Raw genomic sequence first — 20,227 nt, forward strand, 5'->3', positions numbered from 1 at the left:
AATCTGCTCCTGCTTAAGAAATCCAAACAGGCAGAGAAGAGAACATGTGACCAGTGCTGGGGAACATCCCTATTGAAGAAGTTTTGAATAGAGGAAAGCTTGCAAACCACTTCTGAGGGTTGCTGAAAGCATACGAAGGAAAGCTGGATGCAAAAAACATAAGTGCATAATTTTTTTTCTACAAGGACTTCGTTACTTGGATGAAGTTTTTTGTTCTGTTTTTCTTTAAAGCACAAAGGTTTCCATAGCCTTTAACCCTTCCCGCAAAACTACGTGTCTGGTACGTCGTAGTGTGTGGAGTAATGTATGGAACACGCTGAGTGCGCTCCATACGCTGTAAAACACACCTGGGACTAACTGCTAGGGACAGCAATTGCACTGTTCCTGGCTGTTTAACCCCCTCAATTTCTGCAGTCAATCGCGACCTCCGACAGCTCATCGACCCCCCTCCCTGCAATAAGATCGGGTGTGGCTATGGTTGTCGTGGCAGCCCAGGGGCCTAATGAAGGACAATTTTTGTTCTTTAAAAGTAGTAAAATATATATATATATATATATATATATATATATATATATGTGTGTGTGTATATATATATGTATATAAATATATATATGTGTGTGTATATATATAAAATATAGAAATTTTGTATCACCGTAATCGTATTGAGCCACAGAATAAAGTTAAGTTGTTGTTTTTACAGCATGGTGAAAGCCGTAAAAACGAAACCCAAAAAGCAATTGAGGTATCTGTCTTTTCCAATTTCAGCCTGCAAATAATTTTTTTTTAGTTTCCCACTACATTATATGGTACTTTAAATGGTACCAATAGAATCTACAACTCCTCCCCAACAAAATAAGCCCTCAGACCACTCTATTGACGGAAAAATAAGAGTTATGGCTCGTGGAAGGAGGGGAGTGAAAAACGAAAATCAAAAAATGGCTGTGGTGGGAAGGGGTTAAAGAACTTAGTTCAGTTATTTCTGACCCCCTCTTCATAATATTCAGAGTTTCGCTGGACGCTGGTATAGTGCCAAGGTACTAGCGCAGGAAAAATATGTTTTGTTTTTTTTCAAAAAGGGCTCTTGGTCTTCCCCCGGGTAATTATACACCGGTAAGCTTAAAGAGGCTCTGTTACCAGATTATAAGTGCCCTATCTCCTACATAATCTGATCGGCGCTGTAATGTAGATAACAGTGGTTTTTATTTTGAAAAACTATAATTTTTGAGCAAGTTATGAGCAATTTTTGATTTATGCTAATTAGTTTCTTAATGAGCAACTGGGCGTGTTTTTACTTTTTACCAACTGGGCGTTGTACACATACACTTCTGATTGTTCCAGCCCAGCTTCTTTCACTGCACAATCACGCTGGAACAATGGGAAATGTATGACGCTGATTGGTCCGCGTCATACACTCTTCTGTACAACGCCACTTCCGTCACTTGCATCTTCCCTCTCTATCACATACTCCTTTCTCTATGTGGTTCCATAGCACATACTCTTCTGCCTCGAGGGGCACTAGCATAGCCATCAATAGGAATGTTCCCTTTACCCCCCTAGCTCAACAAATTGACCCTGCAGCCAGATTTATATTCGTAAAAGGGAAAATTGGCAACACGTTGACCTATACGCCCCTAATAGGCATCAAGATAGATGGTTACTATTCTGTCCTCATACACGTTAGCACGGTGTGTAATCTGACATGTAGCTAAACCATCTGTCTTCTTAAGAAAAAGGCTGTAAAACTGTAATATTTCTCTTTATTGCTGGTAGACAGGAAAGGGTGAAACTATAGGATGAAATAACAGTAGTATTCAGAATATATCAACTGTGCAGTGCATAGGATAAAAATAATCTGCTATACATACACAATATAACATGAGGTAATACTGCAAGCTGACAATGTGATATCTGATACAGTGAACCACAGGATTATAAGATACAGATATTGATCTTACCGACTATGCTTAGAACAGGCTGTTGGCACTGAACTTGAGGTAGAACTGGCATGATGAGGAAAATGGCTGCTACTCATACACAAACAGGAAATAACCCACAATGCCTCAGGAGCTTTCCCATAATACATAGAGAACTACAATCTAGGAATACACAAAAGCACCAGTAGATTGTGCTATAACCATACGATACAATATAGATGGGGTACAAGAATAGGCAATTGCAATATCTGTACTGGTAATCATACACAAAAAAGAGGTATTATTACGTAAATAACTGGACTAGCTGGCGAGGACAGAACACTCCCCGCTTGACGTCAGCCGACGTCACTATTGGGTTCGTTGGATGAAAACAGTAGAACGAGTTCCCCTACTGGTCTGAGGAACAATTTGGTCTCACTCTGCTTCCGTACTTTTACTTCGACCTTACGTATATTTCCGTCTTTACTCGGGAATGTCTTGGTAATAAGACCTAACGGCCACTCATTTCTTCATGACTGGCAATCTTTCATTAGCATCACATCGCCAGGCTGGAGGTTAGGCTTGCTGGTTTGCCACTTTCTCCTTGGTTGTAGAGTGGGAATGTATTGCTTTTTCCACAGTCTAGCTGATCGTAAGGCTCCTTCTGTGAACAGACGACCCTGGTGCCTTGTTTGCTCATTGTGATGTTGCACAAGAAGAGTAGCTATATGATGCCGTCCAGAAAACGTAGGGCCTGTAAACCAGATTGTGTCTTTGAGACGGTTAGTGGCAACGGATCTGGTTGCTTGGTCTGCAGGGTTGAGATGCGTAGGCATGTAATGCCGTTGTTCGGGAGAGGTAGATCTTCTAATCCTTAGCACTCTGTTGCTTACGTATACATAGAAGCGTCTAGTTAAGTTACAGATGTATCCTAGTACTATCTTGCTGTCAGTGTAGAACTCGGCGTCTTTAATCTCCATGTTCATTTCCATAGTGATGAGTTCGGCTAACTCCACTGCTAACACAGCAGCGCAAAGTTCCAGGCGAGGTATTGTGTGTTCAAGGAGTGGCGCTAGTTTTGCTCTGCTCATGACGAACCCTACGTGGCATTGTCCGCTGGTATCGATCGTCTTTAAGTAAGCTACAGCAGCAATCGCTTTGACTGAAGCGTCGCAGAAAACACAAAGTCTTTGTGTCTCAACCTTGGTAGTTGGTACAGAAGCATACGGGCGTGCTATGTGAAGACCAGATAAGGCTGTGAGGGAATTTCTCCAAGCCGTCCACGTGGCTCTTTCCTTCATGGGAAGAGGAGCGTCCCAGTTCGACACTTCCCTGGTGAAGTCTCTCAACATAGCTTTACCTTCGATGGTTACAGGAGCTGCAAATCCCAGTGGGTCGTATAAACTGCTTATGGCCGACAGTACTCATCTGCGAGTGAAGGGTTTTTCTTCTCTGTTGGCCTGGAAGGTGAAGGTATCAGCTTTTAGGTCCCAGAGTAGGCCAAGGCTCCGATGCATGGGAGGGGAGTCAATGCCTAGATCTAAATCCTTTAAGTTTTTTGAGTGGTCATGAGGAGGAAAGGCTTCCATCACTTTCTGGCTGTTAGAAGCGATCTTGTGTAACCTTAGGTTAGATAGAGCGAGCAAATTGCGATTTCATTTGTGGGCATTGATTTCAAACAGTCGTCCATATAGAAATCCTTTTCTACGAAGCGTCTGACATCCGTTCCGTACTTCGTTTTGACCTCTTGAGCCGCACGCCTCAGCCCATAGATGGCAACTGCAGGGGAAGGACTATTACCGAAGATGTGTACCTTCATTCGATACTCTGTAACATCTTTAGAGGGATCGTTATCCTTGTACCAAAGGAATTTCAAGAAATTTCTGTGTTCTTTTTTGACGAGGAAGCAATGGAACATCTGTTGTATATCAGCCGTGAATGCAATAGAGTCTTTGCGAAAGCGTAGAAGTACTCCCAAGAGCTTGTTGTTTAGATCCGGGCCTGACATCAGGACGTCATTCAGCGAGACACCTTCATACTTGGCACTTGAGTCAAATACTACTCTGATCTGACCTGGTTTATTTGAGTGATACACTCTAAACAGGGGCAGGTACCAGCGCTCTTCAGAGTCTGGAAGTATAGGTGCTAACTCCGCATGGCCGTTCTGGAATATCTTTTCCATGAAGGTAAAGAAGTGGTCTCTCATCTCTGGTTTTCTTTGCAGGCTGTGTCTGAGAGAGACGAAACGTTTGTAAACCTGTTCTCTGTTGTTAGGTAAGCGTTGTCTTTGAGGCCTAAATGGTTGAGGTGCAACCCAGCTCTTCATTTCATTCTGCACCATGCCCTGCTCCATTATGTCTAGGAACAGTCTATCTTCGAATGACATCGCCATACGATTGTCCTCCTTTGTCTGGCGGAAGACTGTGCACCCTAGGTGATCTTGGTTGCCATCCCAGATGTAGTCATCGTAGGCAGAGCCTACAAGGGTACTTGATGATGAAGTGCTGTGTGGCAGTTCCTTTCTGAAGAAGTGATTTTCACATGGTCTGAAGAGAGATGGACGTCCATTCTCCAGGGTACTGGTTAGCATGCTGTTGACAGTTGTCGGTTTGTGTACACCTCCCAAACAGACCTCTCCTACGACGACCCATCCTAGGTCGAGTCTCTGTGCATATGGAGCGTTGTGAGGGCCATTGATCTGTTGCCTAACCTTGTGGACTCGAAGAATATCTCTCCCGAGGAGCAAGACTATCTGAGCCTCTGGATCAAGTTTCGGGATCAAGTGTTCTATACGCTTCAGGTAAGGTTGGTGCGCTGCTACTTCCGGCGTAGGTATCTCAGACCTGTTATATGGAATTTGGTTACACTCCAGTATGGTTGGTAAGGGCAGACACACTTGGCCATTTATAGACTTGACTACATAGCCGCTTGCCCTCCTTCCGACTGTCTCTACAGTATCGGCACAAGTTTTTAGAGAGTAGGGGGTGCCAGGGCCTCTGACGTTAAAGCTATCAAAGAAGGCAGACTTGGCTAATGACTTGTTACTTTGATCGTCTAGAATAGCATATACTTTGATGGCTTTGTCCCGGTCGTCTGCTGGCTAAATTCTCACTAGGGAGATTTTTGAGCAGGACCTTCCTCCTATGAGGCCTCTACAAACCTCCGTGCATTTAGAAGTAACCGCTGGAGTGTCAGTACTTGTGTCCTTCAGCTCCCCACTATGCTCTTGGGGCGAAGTCCACGATGGTGCTCCAGGGTGTAGAGCTGTGTTATGTTCTGTACTGTCACATTCGATACACTTTGCACGAACCTCACAATCTCTGGCGAAGTGTGATGTTGAAGAACAGCATTTGAAGCAGATGTTGTTTTCCTTAACCCCTTAAGGACGCAGCCTAGTTTTGGCCTTAAGGCTCAGAGCCCATTTTCAAATCTGACATATTTCACTTTATGTGGTAATAACGTCGGAATGCTTAAACCTATCCAAGCGATTCTGAGATTGTTTTCTCGTGACACATTGGGCTTCATGTTCGTGGTAAAATTTGGTCGATATATTCAGTGTTTATTGGTGAAAAATTGCAAAATTTAGAGAAAATTTTGAAAAAATTGCATTTTTCTGAATTTAAATGCATCTGCTTGTAAAACAGACGGTTATACCACCCAAAATAGTTACTACTTCACATTTCCCATATGTCTACTTTAGATTGGCATCGTTTTTTGAACATTCTTTTATTTTTCTTGGAGGTTACACGGCTTAGAACATAAACAGCAATTTCTCATATTTTTAAGAAAATTTCAAATGCCTTTTTTTTAAGGTACCTCTTGAGTTCTGAAGTGGCTTTGTGGGGCCTATGTATTAGAAACCCTGATAAAACACCCCATTTTAAAAACTAGACCCCTCAAAGTATTCAAAACAGCATTTAGAAAGTTTTTTAACCCTTCAGGCATTTCACAGGAATTAAAGCAAAGTGGAGGTGAAATTTGCAAATTTCATTTTTCTTGCTGAATTTCAATTTTATTCATTTTTTTTTCTGTAACACAGAAGGTTTTACCAGAGAAACACTACTAAATATGTATTGTCCAGATTCTGCAGTTTTTAGAAATGTCCCACATGTGGCCCTACTGCGCTCGTGGACTAAAACACAAGCCCTAGAAGCAAAGAAGCACCTAGTGCATTTTGAGTCCTCTTTTTTTATTACAATATATTTTAGGCAGCATGCCAGGTTTGAAGAGGTGTTGAGGTGCCAAAACAGTAGGAATCCCCCAATAGTGACCCCATTTTGGAAACTACACCCCTCAAGGAATTCATTTATGGTTGTTGTTACCATTTTGACCGCACAGTTTTTTCACAGCACGTATTTTAATTGGGCTGTGAAATGAAAAAAATTTCATTTTTCCAATAAAATGTCATTTGTGATCAAAATTTCTTATTTTCACAGGGAACAAAATACCCCATTTGGTTGCCCAATTTGTCCTTAGTGTGGCAATACCCCATTTGTGGTGATAAACTGCCGTTTGGGCCCATGGGAGGGCTCAGAAGGAAAGGAGCGCTATATGTTTGTTGGAGTCCAGATTTTGCTGGATTGGTTTTCGGGTGCCATGTCGCATTTGCAGAGCCTCAGGGGTATCAAAGCAATGGAAACCCACCAAAAGTGACCCCATTTTGGAAACTACACCCCTCAAGGAATTCATTTATGGTTGTTGTTAGCATTTTGAGCACACAGTTTTTTCACAGCACCTATTTGAATTGGGCTGTAACATTAAAAAAATAAAAAATTACATCTTATTGGAAAAAATTTCATCAAAATTTCTTATTTTCACAGGGAACAAAATGCTCAATTTTGTTGCCCAATTTCTCCTGAGTGCAGCAATACCCCATTTGTGGCAATAAACTGCCGTTTGGGCCCATGGGAGGCCTCAGAAGGGAAGGAGCGCTGTGTGTTCTTTGGAGTACAGATTTTGCTGGTTTGGTTTTCGGGTGCCATGTCGCATTTGCAGAGCCCCAGAGGTATCAAAGCAATGGAAACCCACCAGAAGTGACCCCATTTTGGAAACTACACCCCTCAAGGAAATCATTTATGGGTAATGTGACCATTTAGACCACATAGTTTCTTCACAGAACTTATTTGAATTGGGCTGGGAATTAAAAAAAAATATATTTTTTCCAATAATATGTCATTTTAGCTCAAAAATTCTTATGTTCACAAGAAATAAAGTACTCCATTTTGTTGCCCAATTTGTCCTGAGTGCGGCAATACCCCATTTGTGGTGATAAACTGCCGTTTGGGCCCATGGGAGGGCTCAGAAGGAAAGGACCACCATTTGGCCTACTGGGGATTTTCTAGTGCCAAGTCATGTATGCAGAAGCACCTGAGGTACCAATACAGTTGAAACCCGCAAGAAGTGACCCCGTTTTAAAAACTACACCCTTAAGGCATTCATCTAGAGGTGTAGTGAGCATTTTGACCGGAGACCTACACCCCATAAACTGTAATGTGGGTTCTCCCGGGTATGGCAATACCCTACATGTGGCTGTTATCAGCTGCCTGGGCACACAGCAGGGCTCAGAGGGGAAAGACGAGGGGGGATAAGCTGTGCGGAGTGCATCAGGGTAAGTAAAATTGGGGTAAATTATAAACCAAGGGATGTATGATAAATTTTAAAACACTCTTTCATACAGAGCTCTGGTTATTCGGGACACGTGTCACATTGATATATTGTGTCATCCCTTATCGCCCTCTTATAGCAGACTTTGCACCTCTATTGACTATTTCCCTTCTTGCCAGTTTGGGGAACTTCTCCTGGAAAGTGTTGCCGCCCTGGTACGATGCGTGTGGCCCCGCTTCCAGAAGTACTGGGTGCCCCACCTTCTTGGTCCCTAAAGATTAGGTTCTTGATAATCACCTCTTGAAATTCCAGGAAAGTTCCCGTCTGGCCTGCACATCGATGCAGCACGTACGCATTGTACAAAGCCATCTGTATGATGTGCCCGGCCAGCTTCTTATACCACACCGCATGGCGCTGTAGGGCTTCAGGATTTGATCTGACAAGTCCACCCCTCCCATGTACCTATTGTAGTCCAGGATGCAGTTTGTTTTGGGGGTGGCCTTTCCTTCATATATCCTAAACCTGTAGGTATACCCTGATGCACTCTCGCACAGCTTATATATCTTCACGCCATACCTTGCCCTCTTACCCGGCAGGTACTCGCGGAATTGAACCCTCCCTTTAAAATGTACCAGGGACTCATCAATAGAAATACACTTCTCGGGGGTGTATGCTTGGGAAAACCGGGCACTGGAACGGTCTAATAGGGGTCTCCGTTTATACAAACGGTCAAAACTGGGGTCATCTCGGGGTGGGCACGGCTCATTATCAGTATAATGTAAGAAGCGAAGTATTGCCTCATTTTTTTTTTTTTTAAAGTTCCAGTTCAGTTCTGAAGTTGCTTTGAGGGGTCCATATATTAGAAACCCCTATCAAACACCCCATTTTAGAAACTAGACCCCTCAAAGTATTCACAACAGCATTTAGAAAGTTTATGAACCCTTTAGGTGTTTCACAGAAATTTAGAGCAAAGTAGAGGTGAAATTTACATATTTTTTTTGTCAGAAAATCCTCTTTATACCATTTTTTTTTATAACACAAAAGGATTTATCAGTGAAACGCAAATTTATACGTATTGCCCAGATTCTGCAGTTTAGAGAAATATCCCACATGTGGCCCTAGTGCGGTAATGGACTGAAGCACCGGCCTCCGAAGCAAAGGAGTGCCTAGTGGATTTTGAGGCCTCTTTTTTATTAGGCACCATGTCCGGTTTGAAGAGGTCTTGTGGTGCCAAAACATTTGGAACCCCCCAAAAGTGACCCCAATTTGGAAACTAGACCCCTTGAGGAATCCATTGTAGTTTTCTTGCGTTGCATGCGACTTTTTGATCAGTTTTTATTCTATTTTTAGGTGGCGTGGTGACTAAAAAACAGCAATTCTACTATTGTTTTTTTATTCTTTTTTTTCTTACAGCGTTCAGCGTGCGCTATAAATGACATATTCACTTTATTCTGCGGGGCGATACGATTACGGCGATACCAGATGTTTATAGTTTTTTTTTATGTCTTATGGCGTTTGCACAATAAAATACGTTTTGTAAACAATCATTCACTTTTTGTGTCACCTTATTCTAAGAGCCAGAACGTTTTTATTTTTCCATCAATAAAGCCGTGCGAGGACTTATTTTTTGCGTAACGAACTGTAGTTTCGATCAGGACCATTTTTCGGTACATGCGACTTTTTGATCTCTTTTTATTCCATTTTTTGGGAGGTGAAGTGACCAAAGAATTGTGATTGTGGTACGGTTTATTATTATTTTATTTTACGGCGTTCACCGTGCGGGATAAATAATGAAATAATTTTGTAGTTCAGGCCGTTACGGACGCGGCGATACCAATTATGTATAGTTTATTTGTTTGTTTATATATTTTTATTAATAATAAAGGACTGATAAGGGAAAAAGGGGTATTTTTACTTTTAATACTTTTAAATCTTTTATTTTCTTATTTTTACACATCTTTTTTTAACTTTTTTTTTACTTTATTACTTTGTCCCACTAGGGGACATGAGGGCAGGAGGCCCTGATCGCTATTCTAATACACTGCACTACATGCGTAGTGCAGTGTATTAGAACTGTCAGCTACTCACTGACAGCAAGCATAGTGGGTCCTGACGTTGTCAGGACCCACTAGGCTTCCGTCTATGGCATAGCCGGACGCCATTGTTTGGTGTCCGGTTGCCATAGTCACCATCGCCGGCCGCTATCGTGTAGCAGGCCGGCGATGGCAGCTTAACCCCTAAAAAGCCGCGATCTCTATAGAACGCGGCTTTTAAGGGGTTAATCAGCGGGGACACAGCGATCGGTCCCCGCTGTAGGAGCTGTGACAGCTGCTGAACAAGAGAGCAGCGTCACAGCTCCTGTATGTGTCGGGAGGACGGCCGAAACGGCCGTTACTCCCGTGACGTACTATTACGGCATGGAGCGCGAACGATACAGCTGCCATGCCGTAATAGTACGTCAAGGAGCGGGAAGGGGTTAAGGAAGGCCTTGCGGTCCTCTAATGACTTTTCCCTGAAGGCTCTGCACCTAAGTGGCAATGTGGCTTCCTGTGTAAGGGACACTGTCTGCTCGGGTCTTTGGGTTTGTCTCCTTGACGGGAGCTGAACTCTTTATGGACTGAACCTGTGGAGGAAACGTTAATTTTGTGGACCTCCACCATTGCTCTACGAGGTTTACGAACAGGGGTGGCGGCACATGACAGCATGAAATCAAAGCTAGGATCATTTCTAATTTTAGCTTGTTCAGAGACAAAATCTACACGTTAAATGGAGGAAATAGTACATTGTAAGTCTGTTTATATCTAGAACCATGCATAACCCATTTCTCTTGAAGGTTGTATGGGAGCTTCTGAACTATGGGGTTCACACCTCTTGCAGTGTCAAGGAATGTCAACCCTACCAGATCCCCTTCTGCCTTTGCGACACACAACTCCATTAACAGATCACTTAACTCCCTAAGCTTTGTATAGCCTTTGTTCGCTATTTTAGGAAAGTCCTCAATTCTCTTGAATAAGGCACTTTCTATGACTTCGGCTGAGCCATAGCACTCTTCAAGTCTGCCCCAGACCTTTTTAAGACCAACATCTGGATAATTTACATTGATGTCTCTGATTCTTTTAGCGTGTTCGGCGGACTCACTTCCTAGCCACTTTACCAGGAGATCCAGTTCCTCACTACATGATAGATCTAAGTCTCTGGTGGCATTTTGGAAGGAAGCTCGCCAAGCTCTGTCGTTTTCAGCACGATCGCTGAACTTTACAAGTCCCTTGGTGACCAGCTCACGTCGAACAAGGAATCTGGCAAAGTCCATTGTGGCTTGATTAACGTTAGATCCGACTACTGGTGTGTTGTCAGAGTGCATGTGTGGTGTGTGACCATACCTGTTGGGAGTCTCTGATTTATTACAACCTGCGTAGTACCGTTCTGAAGCGAAGGGCGTCTCTCTTAGCTGCAGCGGGTTTTTGATCTTCTGTTCTGAAGAGAAGTTGTTGTAGCCGGTTTCCCTTTGATGTGTATTCTCTTGTTCGCAGTAAGGAGACTGATAGTCAACTTTCTGGCGGTCTGAATAATCAGGGTGGCTTGGCTTGTTAATAAAACCCTTTGTGTTAAGTTGGAGGTCGGTATCATATTCTGACTTGGAATGTTGATAGACGTATTGTAAGGTACGCTGTTCTGGATCTTGGTGTTCAAGTTCCGGCTGGAGAACGCCGCGACGATTCTCGATTTCTGGAAGTTCCACGGCTGTCTCTTTCTCAACAGTGAGTTTCTCTAGAGTTGCTTCAAGGCGCGCTTTCTCTAGCTTTATCTGTATTTCCTGTTCTGCGAAGCTGGCTTTCGCTTTTGCCGCTTCAGCTTTTGCGCGGGCAATGGCGGCAACTTCCCTGATCGATGTCCTGTTAGAGCCACTTGTCAGGGACCTTGTCTTGACCGAAGATGCTCGACTTTGAGACGTGATGCGACCGTTAGGAGGTTGCTGCGATATCCGTATGCAGGCTCTGCGTGGATAATGGCGGGCACCCTATGGTCTGATCTTCTGAGCTTGTTCTCAGCAGTCGTTTCACTATTCTGTCCTCATACACGTTAACACGGTGTGTAATCTGACATGTAGCTAAACCCCCTGTCTTTTTAAGAAAAAGGCTGTGAAACTGTGAAATCTTTCTCTTTATTGCTGGTAGACAGGAAAGGGTGAAACTATAGGATGAAATAACAGTAGTATTCAGAATATATCAACTGTACAGTGCATAGGATACAAATAATCTGCTATACATACACAATATAACATGAGGTAATACTGCAAGCTGACAATGTGATATCTGATACAGTGAACCACAGGATTATAACATATGAATATTGATCTTACCGACTATGCTTAGAACAGGCTGTTGGCACTGAACTTGAGGTAGAACTGGCATGATGAGGAAAATGGCTGCTACTCATACACAAACAGGAACAGGAAATAACCCACAATGCCTCAGGAGCTTTCCCATAATACATAGAGAACTACAATCTAGGAGTACACAAATCCACCAGTAGATGGTGCTATAACCATACGATACAATATAGATGGGGTACAAGAATAGGCAATTGCAATATCTGTACTGGTAATCATACACAAAAAAGAGGTATTATTACGTAAATAACTAGACTAGTTGGCGAGGACTCTACATAAATTACAGACTTTCGGAAGCGTGATGGTTTTGGTGGGATGTGATTTAAATTGTGTTATAGAGTGCGGGAGCGCGGCGGTGGTGTGGAACTGGTCCTATCCGGGCATTGTTTACAATCCTTACTTGGTTGTATCTCCAGGTATTGTTAGTTCGTCCTCACTATATCAACACTTTGTGGCTATGCTCTAGCTATGTGATTTCCATTCCATATGAAGCTAATCAATGTGTGTCTCCACTGTGAGATTTTCAATAGCCGGTTGTACTATTTTTGATTATTTCTATGATATTTATTCTCTGAATTCAGTGCACATTGGCATTCTCTTTTAGGACCTTGACACAATATATACTTTTGCCACAATTTTTTCTTTCTCTGTCCTAGTGTATAGGTTGCATTTGTGATTTTATTCCATCTATATACTTTAATTGTCTATTCTTTTTATTGCATACTAAAGGTCGTGTTGTGTTGTCATTTGTTTTATTTCTAAATAGGTTACACGTACCATTACACTTAGGGTTGTTCTATTTATTGTTTTTTTTTATGCTAGAGATGTAAAGCTCAGGTGGGTACCATCTCACATATATGGTTTCATTGTTCTGACATTAAAAACTTTTTTGGTCTGAAGTAACGACACACATTAATATATGTAAAACTAATCTGTACATCACTCCCAAGCTTGTATTACTGTGGATGCCGAGCTCCTTTCGACCATCCAAAAATGATTTGGTGACTTACTTTCCGACGGCAGCTAAATCACTTATCCCTCTTTAATGGAGATCCACGGCACCTCCTACCATATTACAATGGTTAAACCGTGTTGGTGGCATCTCCAGAATGGAGGAACTTGTTAGCTGGGAGAGAGGAACTCATGTCAAATATATTAACGTTTGGCAGCATTGGCTTGATTTCACCAAGAGCCCTGCATTTAGGCTTTCCCTATCCTCTACACAAAGGTAATCTTCCTTATCTACTTGGATGTACAACGGAATGTTACTTCTACAATGTTTTACTGTGCTGGACACATGATTGTCACATGTTAATGTTGACTTTTTGACTCTGTCATGTTCAATCTACACCATCCACCATATTGACATCTCTCTTCTCTTAAAAGTGTGACATACCATTACTAAAACATATAGATAAGAGCTCATTGATTTGTTGATATGTCTATTTTTATGGTTCTGTAATTCTGTGCATGTGCATCTTTTTTGCCGGCTTGCATGCAGATACAGCCTCTTATTTTTTTCAATAAAAATATATTGAACATATAATATGCAGTTCAGTTCTGGCCTCTAGTTCACTGAAAAAATACAAAGAAGAGCAACTAAACTATAAGGGGCATGGAGAATGTTCGTTATGAGGAAATATTAAAATAATTAAAGCTATTAAGCAAGCATTGAAAAGAGACGACTGGGGGGGAGGGGCATGATTAACTTGTATGAATGGCCGTTACAAAAAATATGGTAAAAACCTGTTCCATATAATATCCCCTCAAAAGACAATGGGGCACTCTTCCTCTGGATCAATAGGGGTGAAACAAAGTTCTGTAGTTTCTCCCTTCCCTTACTCCCATCCCTTGGTTGAACTTGATGGACATGTCTTTTTTTTTTTTTTCAACCGTACGAACTATGTATCTGATACGTTGCTTTTTAAGATTGTATAATGCAGAAAGTAGCTGTGTAGGAAATTAATATAAGCAGGGGCATAAATAACTCTCTCATCTGCATTTTCTGCCTAAGGTTTTGCGTAAGTCTGCATACAAGATTGTAAATGGAGAAGCCCAGTATGTGGAAGTGAATCCATCCAACCTCCAAGACTTTGTAGGCAAGCCAATCTTCACTGTGGACAGAATGTATGATGTCACCCCGCCTGGGGTGGTGATGGGCTTAGCTTGGACTGCCATGGGTAGGTACAATAGGAAGTTGTTTTTTTGGGAAATGTATTTATAATGTTTTTCTTTTGGATCATCATTGTAAAAGAGGTGCTAAGGGTGCGTTTTTTTTATGTGCAAGCCTCTGAAATTAACGCTGTAGGATTATAGCTCGGACTTTATGGACCTGCGTCTTCTTTCAACCTGTCTCATCAATGTAACTTATGCATTTCAAATCCTTGAATTGGCAACTTTGATTTGCAGGAGGTTCCACGCTTTTTATTGAGACATCCCTTCGCCGTCCTCTAGACAAGGAAAATAAAGATGGTTCCTTAGAAGTTACAGGCCAGCTCGGAGATGTTATGAAAGAAAGTGCTAAAATTGCTTACACATTTGGACGTGCCTTCCTGATGAAGAATCACCCTGATAATGGATTCCTAGTGACCTCACACATTCATTTACATGTGCCAGAGGTGAGTGATTTTTTTGTTCCCCCTCTTGTATGACAAATACTTGAAACTTAATCTAGTTGCCTTTACACACTTTTTTTTATTTTTTATAAATCTCATATAAACAGTAGTTCCTGTATAACATATTCTGCATTCTTTGACTTCACTATTAGACCAACGTTGAACGTGGGCTCATGAACTGACTACCGGTCAACACATAAGACGTTGTGTTAATCCAGTTCTACCCTCTGATTTAGAAATATACTTTTGAGCATCTTTATTGTTTAAAAGTGCCTTTACACATGATAATCCATAATCCACAGATTTTGATAGTCGCTTACAAACGTCTCAACATGTAAATACTCATAAGTGACCACTTTTGATTGTCGAAATTACGTTTGCAGATCTCCAGGTGTGCTAAAAATTTATTTTGATTGTAAGATCCGCAAATTGCTGTGTGTGAATCTAATTGATCCATATTTGGGAATTAAACCACCCGTCTAGCGTCAGGCAGCTATATAGAAATTTAATGGAGTGGTGGCTGAGCATGCACAGTACTGCTCCATTCATATGGAGTGCACAGGGACGGCCAGGTAAGCCCATTCTCAAGATCATTGGGGATCGGACCCCCACGATCAGATATTTATCACCTATTCTGTGGATAGCTGATAAATATTGATTATGGGAAAACCCCTCGAAGCAAATTGCATTGGTCCTAATTAGAACATCTTCGGAATATATATATATATATATATATATATATATATATATTTATTTATTTATTTATTTATTTTTTTTCTGTATGATCTTCTATGTATACTGCCAATGAAAATACAGCCCCTTCCCTCTGCCAATTTTCGCTTTTTACTTCCCACCCTCCAAAATCCATAACGTTTTTTAATTTTTCCATTGATAATAGGGCATGTTTTTTTTTGCGGGACGAGTTGTAGTTTTTCACACACCATTTATTGTACAATATAATATACTGGGAAGCTGGGAAAAAATATTTTGTGGGCTGGAATGGGAAAAAAAAAACAAAGGTTCCCCCGTTTTTTGGGTTTAGTTTTTACCGTGTTCACTGTGCGTTATAAACCGCATACCAAAGAGGCTCTGTCTCCGGTTTATTAATTCTCTATCTTCTAACTAAACTAATAAGTGCTTTTCTGCTGATAACTACAGTGTGATCTTTTTTTCAAAAACTTTTATTATTTTAAAAGTTATGAGCATTTTTCTAAATATGCTAATTTGGCTCTAATAGCCAAATGGGAGGTTACTCGTTCTTTTCACTCTGGGCGGTGTAATGTTTTCTGTATGACGCTGTCCAATCAGCATACAGCTACTTCCCCTTCCCAGCAACACAGTTTGATCATATAGTATACAGCTTCCATTCCCGACTGTGTATTCAACTGGCGATATCTCTGGTTGTTGCACAGCTAGAACTGCGATCCTGGTGTCATATGAAAAATTTGAATCTCATATTTTATAAGCCAGAGTCTCTCATACTGTATGTGAAGCAGCTTCATGCTGATAGGACAGTGTCAGAGGGGTTTAAAATAATTTTATTTAGGTTAATCTAAAAGATTTTCCTGGGCTGGTGGGAGGAGTTTGAGTTCTGTGAAAATATGGAGAAGTACACTTCCTCCATCTTGATGTGGCTCAGATTCATTGATGACGTGTTTATTCTGTGGTCAGGAACATCTGGTGAGTTCAAGGAATTTGTGTCCATTCTGAATATCAATGATGTGGGCCTTTTTTTCACATCAGAAATGAAAGAAAGGGATATTACGTTCCTTGACATTAAGAGAGAAAACTGATCTTGGCTATATTCAGACAGAAATGTTTAGAAAAAATACAGCAACGAACAATCTACTAAGTTGGGATAGCTGGCACCCTATGCCCCTTAAAAGAGGCATACCAAAGGGGCAATATATCAAAGCCAGACGAAACTGGATTACAGTATCAGATTTCAAGAGGTCTGAGAGATAGGTTTGAGCGTAGGGGATATCCCAGTGGTGTACTCAAAACAGCATACCAACATGCTCTGGGGGCGAATAGAGAATCTCTCATTAATCTCAAAGTACATCCAGAGAAGGAGGAGATCATCAGAGTCATAGCGACATCAGGAGGTTAAATCACTGTCAGTAATTCTCAGTTTCCGTTAGTTTTCCCCAACATGTATAGTTCAGATTATTTTCACTGAGTCGCTTAAGGGATATATAACTTGGCAGTCAACGCTTCACTGCCAATGTTTGCATCGTAAATACGTCAGGTTCTATAACATAAATGATACAATGTATCAAGAATATGTGTCTAGTGCTTTCGCACTTTGCATTGACACAAAATAAATTAATCTAGTGTGGTAGGTAATAGTGCTAAAAAAAAGAACACATCACATATATTCATGTCCAGCTTGTATCTTAGTTGCTATCTATTTTATTTGTTTTTGTATATGTTTGTAAACTGGACATAGAATATCAGAGATATAGGTGGGGCCCAATAACCACACCTATAGAGGTTGTAATATTAAAGATAGACTATTGCATAGTCCTCTTGAGGCGGGGAGAACTACAACTTGGCTATCATCAAACCTTAAGGGTACGTTTCGATGTGGCATATGTAAAGCATGTAGCTCCATTCGGAACACTAAAACCTTTAAGAGCAAGACCACAGGAGAACTTTGCTATACTAGATGCTTTATCAATTGCCTGACTAAAGGGGTGGTGTACCTTATCACCTGTGTTTGTGAGACACAGTATGTTGGAAAGACCAAGAGAGAATTTAGGCGGAGAATTAGGGATAATGTATGCAACATCGCTAGGAAGCAAGATACATCGGTCTCCAGGCATGTATGGGAATGCCATTCAGGGGACCCAACGGTCCTTAAAGTCCAGCGGATGGAACATGTTCAACCACACGTGAGAGGGAGAGATTGGGATAGGAGGATTTTGCAGAAGGAGGCCCAGTGGATCTTTAGGATGCAAACCATCAGACCACTGGGTCTTAATGAACAAATATCCTATCTTCCCTTCCTCTAAATTTGTGAATCCTTTCCCACTTTACCTATCTCCCTCATTTCCAATCTTCTTCCTCATCAATTTGCACTTATCTACGTGTCTGTACCTCACCTCATTTCTCATTTCCCCCTCTAGTCCCTAGTATAATAGTGGGGTTTTATTTAGTGGTGCAGTTTCGACTTGGCATCCACTAGATCTAATGCTGTCTGACTCCCTGCATTGATACTTACTTGGGGCATAAATCCTTATCTTCAATAAGCCCTTTTTATCCCTCTGTCACCAATGCCCTCACTCTCGGAAGTTCAACTTCCTCATTCGCTCATTTCCTCGTTTTGTTTTGTTCAGTGGTGTATATTCGGCCGCCCGAAGCTCCCCTAGTGATCACTGATGCTTTATGCATCCACTCAATTAGTTGCGACGTTACCAAGGGGCCGTCCTATCTGGTGGGCGTCAGCTTGACGTCACACACACAGATTGGTTTAGGTCCTGATGACATCACTGGAGTAGCCTTATAAGGCTCTAGTGTTTCCTCGGTGTGCGCTAGACCAGTTATCCGTGTCTAGTGCACGCCGGTAAACACACAAACAGCATAATATGTGCTGACCGGCACTTAGAAATATTTAGGCAATTTATACCCCTGAGGACTCTCCCCTGTGTTATAGGGACGTAGAAACGCGTAGGGAATCTTGCAATCTCTGGCAAACAGACCAACTATTATATTTGTTAGTACCTTTGTGGAGTGTCGCAGTGGTACATGTATTGAGACTATGTTATCTTAGACACTTCATTAAAGGCATGGGAATTTTACATCTCTATGGCAAACAGACCAGCAATAAAATTGACTATTCTTGTATAATGTCGCATTGATGTATGAACCTAGCGAACTGTGAACTAATATATCTTAGACACTCTATCAAGGACTTATCTGTGTTGCCAACGCCTGTAGTCAGATCCTTTGGCATTGGTGCCCAATCTTTTGGATTAACCTAAATAAAATTATTTTAAATGTTTACACAGGCAGTGAATTTCTATTTATCAAATTGAAACGTACACTTACACTGAATTTTTGGAATAGACCGTGTCAGAGGCTGTGAGGAGGCTCCACCTCAGGAGAATCGCTGGTGTTCCCTCTCATTTGTCTAATAACGCCTTATTTGCATATTTAGAAAAAAGTTCATAACTTTTAAAATAAACTTTTTGTGACATACGCATTATCAATGTGATGACGCCTATTCGATTAGCTAGGAGATTGGGCATTACTAAACTTGTGACAGATGCTCTTTAACTTTATTCTGCGGGTCAATACAATTATGACAATACCAAATTTACATAGTTTTTTTTTACTGCTTTTACAAGGGAAAAACTGATGTTGTTTACTGTTGCCATATTCTTAGATCCATAACTTTTAAATAAAATTGTCAATTGAGCAGTATGAGGGCTTATTTTTTTGCTGAACGAGCTGTCATTCTTATTGGTACAATTTTTGAGTACATACAAGTTTTATTATCACCTTTTATTGCATTTTTTTTGTATGAGATGACCAGAAAACAGTGATTCTGGCATTTTTAAAAAAAAATGATATATATTTTTTTACTCCGTTTAGCATGCGGGTTAGATAATGTTATATTGTAATACTTTGGATTTTTTTCGCACACGGCGATTTGTTATGTTTGTTTTTATATTGTTTTTTGTTTTTTTATGTAAAACCTGTATTACCTCTTTTATTAGTCCCCCTAGGGGACTTGAAACAGCAATTGTTGGCTCACTTGCATGATATACTGCAAGACTATGGTATTGCAGTATATCGTGATATTTACAGGTTTCTATTAATATGAGTACAAAGATGACAGACCCTGCAATCGCGTCAAGTGGGGGCCGTCGGGACGTCTGAGTGGGACGCCACCGGTTTCTAACGACTTAGATGCTACGTTTGCTATCGACCGTAGCATTTAAGGGGTTTACCGAGCGGGATCCCGCTCATTTCAGTGAAGTGTCGGCTGTTTCATACAACCGACACGCTAAGCTTATGGGCTGAGCCCGTTCTATAAACCCCCCCCCCACCTCCAATGTGTGTGTGTATACATACACATATAATATATATAGATACATACACAGCATATGTCGGGAGGGGATCAAAATACAATGCTATTTTGTCTTTTTAACACTATTACTCTTCTGATCTTATCCTGATTGTTGTAAAATACACATAATATCTATCTTTGTTTTATCTAGGGTGCTACACCAAAGGACGGTCCTAGTGCAGGATGCACAATTGTTACTGCACTGCTTTCCCTTGCTTTAGGGCGCCCAGCTCGCCAAAACTTGGCAATGACTGGAGAGGTGTCACTGACCGGAAAAATCCTGCCTGTTGGGGGCATCAAAGAAAAAACTATTGCTGTGAGTATGCAGACATCAATTAGCTCCCTATGTATTTTACAGCAGTTTTATTGCCTGGAAACACAGCAGTGGCATGCTTGTAATGAAGTCAGTGGTTTGGTTGCATTGTACAATACTTGGATAGAACTAGCCATACCTGTTTACTACAGAAGAATAAGCTACTGCCAGACATTTCCTGAATGCACAAAACCATGCCCTGACAAAATAAACAAATGTGGAAGGACCGACGGGCTACCTTCGTACTCTATACATAGTGCAGGGAGAAAAAGTAAGTGAACCTCTGTGTTAACGACTATTTTAAAATTGGCAAAAAAA

The 20,227-nt window shown here is 41.3% G+C and overlaps 1 protein-coding gene across 1 annotated transcript in view; it reads left to right on the forward strand.

Moving 5' to 3' along the window:
* Positions 1-20,227, forward strand: part of LONP1 (lon peptidase 1, mitochondrial) — a 160,874-nt gene that overhangs the window by 133,740 nt on the left and 6,907 nt on the right. Inside the window, exons 15-17 of the mRNA XM_075863488.1 lie at positions 13,922-14,087; positions 14,317-14,525; positions 19,748-19,912. Coding sequence (XP_075719603.1) covers positions 13,922-14,087; positions 14,317-14,525; positions 19,748-19,912 — 540 coding nt within the window. The remainder of the gene's footprint in view (positions 1-13,921; positions 14,088-14,316; positions 14,526-19,747; positions 19,913-20,227) is intronic.

The sequence above is a fragment of the Rhinoderma darwinii genome, chromosome 1 (genome assembly GCF_050947455.1).
Source record: "Rhinoderma darwinii isolate aRhiDar2 chromosome 1, aRhiDar2.hap1, whole genome shotgun sequence".
NCBI lineage: Eukaryota > Metazoa > Chordata > Amphibia > Anura > Rhinodermatidae > Rhinoderma > Rhinoderma darwinii.